General features: G+C 36.4%; 2 protein-coding genes across 3 annotated transcripts in view; both read right to left on the reverse strand.

Annotated features, from left to right (window-relative positions):
- The window catches only part of LOC144630341 (alpha-1,6-mannosylglycoprotein 6-beta-N-acetylglucosaminyltransferase A-like), a 241034-nt gene that overhangs the window by 180201 nt on the left and 49681 nt on the right, over positions 1-11152 (reverse strand). The window lies entirely within an intron of this gene.
- On the reverse strand, positions 6395-7335 carry LOC144630984 (melanocyte-stimulating hormone receptor-like). 2 transcript variants are annotated; one of them, XM_078489337.1, is made up of 2 exons: positions 6735-7335; positions 6395-6695 (listed from the first exon to the last, which is right to left on the reverse strand). In XM_078489337.1, exons 1-2 carry the CDS (start codon positions 7290-7292, stop codon positions 6396-6398), a joined length of 858 nt encoding a protein of 285 aa, XP_078345463.1. In that variant the 5' UTR covers positions 7293-7335; the 3' UTR covers position 6395. The 2 variants fall into 2 exon arrangements, with proteins under 2 accessions (XP_078345463.1, XP_078345462.1); XM_078489336.1 differs by having other exon boundaries at positions 6395-7335.

Genomic DNA, 11152 nt, shown 5'->3' on the forward strand with positions numbered 1-11152 from the left:
ACTGAACGCCACCATCCTGGAGCTGGTAATGTACGCGTGACGTCAAACAGCTCAGCCCGAGGTTTGGCGCGAAAACTGAAATACTCGAAACTCATTGTTTCTTTGTGTCGTACCGGATACTCAAATTTCTCTCCTCGACGATATGAAATTTTACACTTTTCAGCTTCCTGCTTATGGCGCGTTTTTACTGTCAAAATTCAACATCAAAAATCGAATGTCATCATTCCAAAATGACCACCATAACTCCAACTCAATCAACAAACCTTTTCTAAATCGAACGGCATTTTCTCGTAACAGATGGGTTAATTCGATCAAATACTTCTCAAATTGACCAGTTTTCTTCCAAATCGAGCAAATTACATCGTTCACACTAAATCGGTTAGGTTACGGGGTAATTCCTTCAGACACTTTTCAGATTGATTAGATACCTTCCAAATCGATCAGTATACTTCTAAATCGATCACCATACCCAAGATGCTTTGCTGGTATTCTGCATCCGCTGGCAGAACACTACCGCGGGCTCTTCAGTTTACACGTGGAGCGATCGTCGAAGGACAACAGAGGTAAAATGTGAGTGTAATTATACTTTAATATATGTACCTAGAATATGATTTATTCATGAAAGTAACGCATTTTTCTTTAGAGGTTTGTGTAATATCTCCAACGCATCGAATGCTCTTAAACTCGGATAAAACGGACATAAACAATCGCAAATCACTTTTGAACTAGATCTCTTTGCCACAATAAGCTGAAATTAAGATTACCGCGAATATAGAAAACAAAATTCTTTCGGATATCGACGGATTTTCAAGAATACTGCTAGAGAACAAAAAGAAAGTATACGATTCATTGTTTTGGAGCAGGGGAGGAAAATGCTTACTGTAAAAAATTGGGCAGATTTTGTTGGTGTCAATGATTGGTATTCAGTTATTGTTCAATTGAAAACAGTTGCCCTCCTAGTGATTGAATGATAAATAAAGGCCAAAATTTAATTGCTGATATAGCCACACAAAACAGAAGTATAAGTACACGAGTCCTTATATTGTGCCATGGCTCCTGATTGTACATCAGTCAATTCCACCTTTTGTACCCATCCCCCCTACCCATGGCATTCATTTCTTTTTTTAATGAATTGGATAAAGATGTGTGCACAGAGATACCATTCAGATGCCCTGAGGTGTGATTGTCATTTAAATAGTAGTTGATTCTGATTCTCTTCTTGCACCAGCTTTGTTAAATGCGTATCTGAAACCTTGTAATGGACTAACACAGTGTGCACAGTTTTGAAACTATGTTCGGGTAAACAAATTCCCCACCACAAGGACAGAGAAGGTGAACAAATGCCCACTGGGGGAGGGGGGCATTTGTTGTCCAAGCGGGGAAATGGGCATCAGGTGGAATTGACTGATGCAATATCATAAAATTAAGATGCAGAAAGAAAAGATGGCCTGTTGTTGGTGTTTAACCCTAGATTTCTTTCACATAGACCATGGGTGACGAGGAAACGAAGAATTTGATTAAGACGTGTGCTGAGAATCTGCTGAATGCAGTCAGCCAGTTGCCCAACAAAAACTCTGGCAAAATACACGTCAGGCCCCCATTGTTAACCCAATATGTATTCACTTTCCTTCCCAGAGAGGGAGAATTCCCAAACATTTGACCAGGGGGGGGGGGGGGGATCACTGAGACCCTGTTCATGTTCCAGAGAAAAAATGTGAATTTGCAACTCTGTTCCAGACATACATTGGAAACATAGGTACCCTTTTCCAGACAATATGCACAATAGAATATATAAAAAACACTCGAAAATACAAAGTGTTCACTTGACTTCGTCTGTGGCTTGAAGATAAAGTCAGGTAGGAAAAAATCATGCTCTGATGATTCATTTATTGAAGGCTTACTCTAACTATCAGAATCTTTACTTTTTCTTTCTCTGGTAGTGTTTTTGGAAAATCCGTCGATATCCGAAAGAATTTTGTTTTCTATATTCGCGGTAATCTTAATTTCAGCTTATTGTGGCAAAGAGATCTAGTTCAAAAGTGATTTGCGTTTGTTTATAGCCGTTTTATCCGAGTTTAAGAGCATTCGATGCGTTGGAGAAATTACACAAACCTCTAAAGAAAAATGCGTTACTTTCATGAATAAATCATATTCTAGGTACATATATTAAAGTATAATTACACTCACATTTTACCTCTGTTTTGTCCTTCGACGATCGCTCCACGTGTAAACTGAAGAGCCCGCGGTAGTGTTCTGCCAGCGGATGCAGAATACCAGCAAAGCATCTTGGGTATGGTGATCGATTTAGAAGTATACTGATCGATTTGGAAGGTATCTAATCAATCTGAAAAGTGTCTGATCGAATTACCCCGTAACCTAACCGATTTAGTGTGAACGATGTAATTTGCTCGATTTGGAAGAAAACTGGTCAATTTTAGAAGTATTTGATCGAATTAACCCATCTGTTGCGAGAAAATGCCGTTCGATTTAGAAAAGGTTTGTTGATTGAGTTGGAGTTATGGTGGTCATTTTGGAATGATGACATTCGATTTGTGATGTTGAATTTTGACAGTAAAAACGCGCCATACCTGCTACCCAAACGTTAAACGGCTGTCAATCTTCCGAAGTTTTAGCTGCATAGATTTACTCTTCCTTAATCGAAAAACAGTTAGTAGTTTTATGAGGTCCTTTTATCTCTGATTATTTCTGAGCAGGGATTGAGGAGGCTCGTTGTAGTTTTTTAGCCCTAGGGTGGTTGTCTTTAAATTGAAAATTAGCAAGGAAGCCAATGTTCGATTTTTGCCAAAATACACCATAATGATCAAATATGACCAAAGTTTAATTTTTTACTGGTCACTTAGTCACAAAGGTTACCATAGCAACAATTGTCGTTTTCTTTTTTTCAAACAAGCCTATTTTTTTCGAAATCTAGATCGACTCTAAGTATTCATTTTTTGATATGTTAAAGTTTAGCAAATTGACTTACTGTTGACGAAATTTTAGAAAAATCCGTAAGAGCGTTTTTAAGTAAATCAAGAATGAAGTTTTCAGAAAAATCCCGTTTTAATGTGAAATAGGCGCTTCTAAATTGTTCGTAGTATTTGAACGCAGTTTTTCAGAATTAAATATAAATAATTACACCATCAAAGACCATTAACTAAAAGCGAGAGAGTTTTTGCTTTAATTTGTTAGAATATATCGACTGCCGATTGTAGGAAACTACGAGAAGTAACAAAAAACTTCTTTGTTGAATGATTTACTCTTAATCGCTCTTACAGATTCTTCTAAAATTTTGTATACAGGTAGCCAATCCACCATACTTTCACATATCAAAAAATGTATCAATCTAGATTTGGAGAAAATCAAGTTTGTTTGAAAGCAAAAGAAAACGATAGTCGTTGCTATTGTAACCTTTGGGACTAAGTGATTAGTAAAAAAATTAAACTTTGGGCATATTTGATCATTATGGTGTATTCTGGCAAAAATCGAAGATTAGCATCCTTGATAATTTTCATTTTCAAAACAATAATGGCTTGGATTAGTTTTGTGATTTAGAAATTCTTGAACACCGTTTTACGGAGAAGATATCAGTCTTTGTAGGTCTAATATCTTCAACATTGCAAAGATAACATCTTTAAGCTAATATCTAATATCTCGAGCTAATATCTTTAACATTGCGTGCACTGTAGTATCCTTCTGGTACCATTAATAACACTATAAACCCGAAAAAACCTTGAATTTGCACATCTGTCACCGTGCACTTTGTTGTGTTAACATACACTCGGTTGAATTTGGATATTTTTAAAAGGGTAGCAAAGGGGGTGTCGAGATCCCATTTCACGCACAAAATTTAACCATTTCACACGTCGCGCATACATGAAACAGCAAAATTCACGAATCACGTGTCTTTTCCTTTTCTAGCTATTTTCACCCGTCACGGTATAATTTTTGCCCTATTTTTACGCGTCACAGACTAACTTTTCCCTTTTCACGTTTCACGCATAAACTCTTTGCTACCCTTTTTTAATTATAAGGATAATTATTATCGCTCTGAAAAAAAAAAATTATTCTTAACTGAGTACTGAATGCTAGCACGTTTTCCAAATTTTGATTTCCTTTCCTCTTAACAAACATTTAACCCTTCTTAGGTGATTTTAGCATCCTGCTCGTAGTTTTGATAACACGGCAATTTTCACACGTCATTGAATAAGGTTAATTATTCTCGTCCTGGATCTTTTTTTTTATTCTAAATTGAGTACTGAATGCTGACACGTTTTACAAATTTTTATTTTCTCTTCCCTTAACAAAACTTTAACCCTTCTTAGGTGATTGTAGTATCCTGCTTGTAGTTTTGATAACACGGCAATTTTCACACGTCATTGAATAACCAATAAAACCAAGATGGTAGATCACTCTCCACCAAAACAAACATTTTGTTCAAGAAAATCTCAATATTTCGTTAATGGTAACTTCAATAATAAACCTTTTTGCGCATGTTTATGGTTGTCGTGACAATATTCAGTTTCACACCAAATTAGGAACATGATTTTCATTAAAACACGAGGTCACGCAACCAAATAATTGACACACCATAATGGCTTTAAGGTCGCGGGAGACACCTTAGGCTCATCATTATGCATTTATTTAAAGCGTATGCACGAAGTGCAACGACGGACATCGACAACTTTACGAGATATTCATGACTGGATAAAAATATGGGTGCGTGCGCGTGATTTTTTTAAAAAAATTAATTCCTGTTTCTTTGACATTTTAACCAATTTAAAACAACACTTGGCGTTATACGTTTATATAGATTGTAGGAAGTCTATGAGCTGATTTTTATTCAAATTTGAATGTTTCTGCAACTCAGAGTAATCACAATAATATTCGGCATAAACAATCGTGTCCTTCATAAAAACGCATTGTTCTCACCATAAAAGCGTGGAATATAATTACCATAATTACATCTCTCCTTTGGAAACTGATCGTGTTTTGGTCGGGACACCTTCGGAAATCTCAAAGTTTGGACTTTTCCGACAATTTTGTGGCAGAGAATACAGCGCGGATACAGACATTTATGACTTGCCACTGCAGATAGGTGAACTATGGATATTGTAGTGTGTCATAACAGAGGCGGAATTTTAAAAGAGCGCTTTTAGAAAGAGGTAGAAGGCAATAAATAAAAATTTGCGCATTTAAACCGCCATAACTTGCTGGCAAATTTTAAATTAAAAAATCCGCTTCTGTTATGACACTCTAGAGATATTGACTGATCATTTTTTGACAAGCTCACAGTGTGTTGTCTCGTACTCGTTCCGCAAACTCTGCCACAAAATCATGTTCTTCCCAATTTGGCACAAACGTGGCTATTACATCGCCGTTCAGTACAATCTACCACATAAAAGAAGACATACATAATCTTTTATCATTTCTTTATGTCTCTGTAAAATTTGAGCTTAATCACACCCATAACAGCCGAGAAATAAGCGTTTTAAAAGATACAGGTCAAGCAAAATTTCGCTTCATGAATTTATTCATGCTGTAGGTATCCCCCGCGACCTTAAGAAAAGTCGTAATGTTTGGCCATAATTGGTTGAAACTTTTTTAAGAAAGATATGTTTGAAGTTAACTCGGCCACTAACCAGGGCAGATATTTTCGCAGGCATTCATTGACGACTGGTGTTTGGTTATCCGTCCCTGGTCTTTCGACTAGATGCATATGCCAAGATTGGAGATATAAAATTTGGACAAGGGAAGGGCGAGCTCACTGGGATGTAAGTTTCTTGTTTTTATTTTTTCCAGACTCTTTTATTGATTGACAAATTATTCTTACAGGCGTTTAAGTCGCTTTTAGTCTTGTGTGGAGTGCTTCTCATGGTTTCTACTCTTGGAAAATCTTCTTAATTTCGTGAGTGCCTGGGTTGGCCTTAGGTTTGCCCAAGTCTGTTCGTTGTGTTAACATTTTTCTCTTGCCAAGTCTTTTGGCTTTTCCCTTTAGTATTTGTACCCAAAACGGGCTAATATATTTGTAACTTTCCCACGACAAATCTGACAGCTAAAAAGGTCTAGACGATATGATGGTTTTGATTGGAAAATATGAACCGCGGTCAATATCATATTCAATTAAAGTTCTTGAATTTGTTAGTTCCCAGTCCTTGTGAGTCACAATAAATCATGTATATGTTCCCTTTTGTTAAGCTATCTTTATGTTTTTGTATAAATATCTGTTTCCATGTTTTGTTTCTGTTATTTCCTCAACAAACAAAAAATCTTTACTTGCCAGGTGCGAATCAACTTTGCACCTAGTATGATGCAAGGTCATAGTCAAGTTGAAAGTCAGTTTTATGACTTGGTTAATCTTTTCAGCTTCTGCAGCAAGAATCAATTAGCCTGCATCAATTCTCTTCCGTCTCTTTACGTAGCATCCTCTTAACGGTCTTTGTAACTGCCGCTCGAAGCTCACGAAGGCGCCAACAATACAATATTGGATTTATGGACGAGTTCATAAATGCCACAGTATCTGCTAAATTCCATGCGTTAGTGGAGTGGACCTGGTAGATACCTAACATTACCATAGCAACAAACAACGGAAAATAACACAAAATCAACACGATGTAAAATACAAAAGTGTTAATAGCACTTCTCTTAGATCGTTCCATGTCTTGAATATTTTCAGCATCAAAACTTTGCATAGCCTGTTGTTGAGCATGAATTTGTAGCTGATGCTGTCTAACAATCCGATAGATTCTGGTGTAACAAACAGTAGAAACAGAGAGGCAAATGACAATGTTGGTGGCTGCACCAAAATAACTAGCAGTTGCGTTCCAAATAGAAGATAGTGCTAAAATGAAGCTGAAGAGCCAAAGAGTCAGCGATGTATATATGGCACGATGGGTGTTCATCAAACTCGGATATCGCATGTGATAATGAAGAGCCAAGAACCGATCCACACTTATGGCTGCCATTGTCATAAGCGAAACACCACATGCAGCATATGACATAACTGCTAGGGCCTGATACATGACAGCATCTTCCGTTAGTTCAGCAGCAATATAAAGCGGTTGTACAACAAACCCAACGAGAAGATCCGAAACAGCCAGACTACAGAGCAAAATGGCGGATGGTGAAAGCAGCGAAGGAGTCCTCAATATGGCGGCCAGCACCAGAGTGTTGCCAATAATGGATATGAGCATCAATGGAACATTCAAGACACAGTTTATGATGACAATAGTTTCAGGACGAAAATTGTTACCCGTATGACCTGAATAATCATTTGTCGATCCGTTTGCCATCTCCTTTTAACGCTTTGGAATTGTGACACAGTGTTGCCAAATGTGTTTCCGTCAGCTAGCTCGACGATTGCTATCCTTCAAAAGAATTAGTCGATAAATTGAGATTTCGTATTCTAACTGCTAAAATAGCTTACTGAGATTGATGTTTGACACGAGAGACGCCTACCAAAATATTGAGCGATACGAGCTTTCACAAGTTTTGATCGCTAATTACAACTGCGACTTATTATAAACAGACGAGAAACAGCTATAGCATATATCCTTATTCAAATGTAAAACAACATGATGCGGTACAGATGTTTTTATTTATTGACTTAAAATGCATTTCACAAAACCAGAGTTTAATTAGCTGTTTCGCTCTGAAAACAATAGAACAGATAGACGACATGCCTCAAATTGAGATTGAAATTGAAATTGATTTTGTGCCACGGTGTTATGGAAAAAAAAAAGATGATTGTTGAGCACAACTCAATACGATTGCTCGGGCATTAGCATGATGAAATTTAAGCTTGTTGTACGTTATGGTTAATGGCTAATGGTCCAGAGGGAAAAATGTGAATAGTAAGCGACATATCTTTCGAAAGTTTTGATCGTCGATTACCAGCACCTGTATAACAAGAGGTAAAAGAGGCTCTTTTAGCCGAATAAATGTTAGAGAACAACATCATATACAGTGTAACTCTTTTAAATTCTAGGGTTTTTTGCTTTCAAACATCATTTACGGAAAGAGAAAGTGGCAATTACCCACGCAAAACAAAACATTAGAGCAACTTGGCTCTTTCTTATGAAAGTAAATGCATTATTGAAAAGTGTAGCATAAGCATTACGTATGCAAGCCATATGTGGCAGCGATCAAAAGGGAATGCATTCGTAAGAAATCCCATTTTTGTAACAAACTTTAAGGAGAATGGTAATAAGACTGAGTGTAATCCAATATGGTTTAAAATATAAAATAAGCCTGCGTGTAGACCTTCCGAGTTTGAAGGAAATAAGACTAGACGTCTGCACGCAGGCTATAATAATACGAGTGATTATCAAAACCGGAAGTATTATTACTAACCAAATTGGATGAAACGCAGTTTTGTTACCAATTTTTTAAGTCAATATCAAAATTCGGCGACAAAAAAGAACAAATAGAGAAAATTATGTTAACAAAAATGAATAATAATTTCTATCCGACAAGATATCGCATAAAAGGCATATATGAAAAGGTCTTAATAACATGCAGCAGACACGTAAAGATTTTAAGGAAAACGACAACATTTTGCAAGACATGTTTTCCTTAAAATCATATTTGAAAAAACGTTTAGGTGTAGAAAAGAAGTAACGCTCAGTCACTGGCTGAACCCAATCGAGCTAGTAAACGGCGATCAAATTTTATCATAGACACTTTTCTTTTGGACACCTTTTATTCGCCTCTCGCACTCCAGTTTGTTAAAAAATTGAATGAAGTGCGCTAAGAAAAAATCATGTTGATCACTAATTACAACTGCGACTTATTATTAACAGGCAAGGAACAGCAGAGCATCTCTTTCTTCAAATGTATAACAACATGATGCAAGGTGACACGACAGAGGGTTTATTGAATTAAAATGTTCGTCACGGAACCGGAGGTAAATATGCTATTTCACACGTAAAACAAACGAATTAATAGATCGACGACATGCCTCATATTGAGATTGAAATTGAAATTGAATTTGTGGCACGGTGTTATTGAAAAAATAAATAGTTGATGAGCACAGTCCAATACGATTGCTCGGGCATTAGAATGATGAAATTAGCCTGTTGTAAGTTATGGTTAATGGCTTATGACCCAAAGGAAAAAAATGGTAAATAGTAAACGAAATATCTTTCGCGATTTTCGATCGTCGATTGCTTGTGTTTGTATATGAAAAGGCAAGAAAGTTTTTTTAAGGCTAATGAATATTGCCACTTGCATATAACGTGATACACAGGCAAAACCTTTTTGCATACAAGGGTTGTGTTGCTTTCAAACGTCGTTTACGGAAACATAAAGTGCCAAGTGCCAAACATCATAGCAACTTGGCCTTTCTCAAGGGTGTAAATACTTTTTAAAAAAAGATATAGCATAAGCATTGCGTATGCGAACTATATGTGGGAGCATTCTATAGTGAATGCATTGAAATTGAAATTAAAATTGTGACACGGTGTTATTGAAAAAAAAAAAATAGTTAATGAACACAGTTCAATATGATTGCTCGGGCATTAGAATGGTGAAATTAGCCTGCTGTAAGTTATGCTTAATGACTTATGGCCGAAAAAAGTAAATAGTTTTGATCGCGTCGATTATCCCTACACGAGCATGAATATTATGAGACAAGAAAGACTTCTTCAGCCTATTGAATGTTAATATAATTTTCACAAGTACACAGTGATAATCTTTTGAATTCGGGAAATCTATTGCTTTAAAATCATTAACAGACATAAGTTGGGAATTATGCACGCAAAACAAAATTCTGGCAATTTGACTTAATATAACTAAGTATGATGACGTTTCAGGTAAATGTGGTGATACGCTATCCCCTATCTATCGGTTAATATAAACACCACTAAAAGCACTAGCTATTAAGTGTAGCATTCATATCTAAGCATGGCGTGTGGGAATCATATTTAAGCATGTTCTACGATCATGAATTCATTCGTAAAGAAATCCTATTTTTGTAACGAGCTCTCAAGAAGATTAGTTATAGCTAATTATGGAAATAGGACTGAATGGATTCCAATTTGGTCTGAAACATGATAATATTGCACCCAAACCTTTATTATTTCCTTCCTAGCTGGAAGGAAGAAAAGACAAGACGTCTGGACGCCTTTTATTTTACTAGTGATAAAACAACCGTACGCATTAATACAGACCGAAATAGGCGACATGAAGTTTTGTTACCAAATTTATATCATCTGTTTGTGCAATTACAAAATTCGGCGTAAAAAAAATGGAGAAAATCTCGTTAACAATTGCATCATTTCTTTTGGACAAAATTCCACGAAAAAAGATATTTTTGCAGGAATGTCTTGGGAATATTAAGAAGGAATATTCAGTAACAGACTGAACCCAACTGAATAAACAGCAAGCAAAGTTTGTCATATGACACCCTGCTATTAGACACTGCTGATGGACACCTTAAATAGCTTTTCGCACTCCAATGTACTGAAAATTGAGCTTTCTAAGAACGAATCATTTTGGAAAAATTGGTTATGGCTTTGATCAACATTTCTTAGAGCGGCTATCAGAAGGCCAAGTTAGGTTTGCCGTAAATGCATTTCTCTCTCTTTTGTAATCTATTCCCGATACTAAATCTCAACACTGATGCACATTTCTTTGACTAAGACAAGTTGCATTTCGTTTTTATTTGAATAAGGCTGATGAATTTGCAGTAGTTTGTGCGTCGCTTGACTATTTAAAATAGATACCACCGAAAATAGTAGGTGAAGTCATTTTTCGGATTCAAACTTGAAAAAACACGCACACAATAAAACAGTTGTAAGGCATGAACGTACAGATATAGTTTTGATGGATTTTTTTGTTAAAATGATAGCCAAGTTTAAATATAGTATCTTATTTCCTGCCTTGATCGTCACGTCTACGACGCAGGAAGCAGAAAGAGACGTTTGTTTAATTTACTTAATTTGTTATTGCGTGTGTGTATTTCAGCGCGCTAAAATGTGTTGAGTAAAATATACGTATCGCTACGACCGTGAGAAATTCTGATGTAGGAAACATTACAAACGAACATTTATTTGTCCCGTGAAGTGTAAAATGTCCTCCAAAGTGCTACTTGTGTCTTCGCATTTTATGTTACTTCTCCGGCATCTTGTTCAGTAACCATCTGCCTATCTTG

Source organism: Oculina patagonica, chromosome 11 (genome assembly GCF_052425735.1).
Source record: "Oculina patagonica isolate OP01 chromosome 11, crgOcupat, whole genome shotgun sequence".
NCBI lineage: Eukaryota > Metazoa > Cnidaria > Anthozoa > Scleractinia > Oculinidae > Oculina > Oculina patagonica.

Coding starts and splice junctions, on each gene's coding strand:
- LOC144630984 (XM_078489336.1), bottom strand. CDS start 7,292: ATGGCAAACGGATCGACAAATGATTATTCAGGTCATACGGGTAACAAT.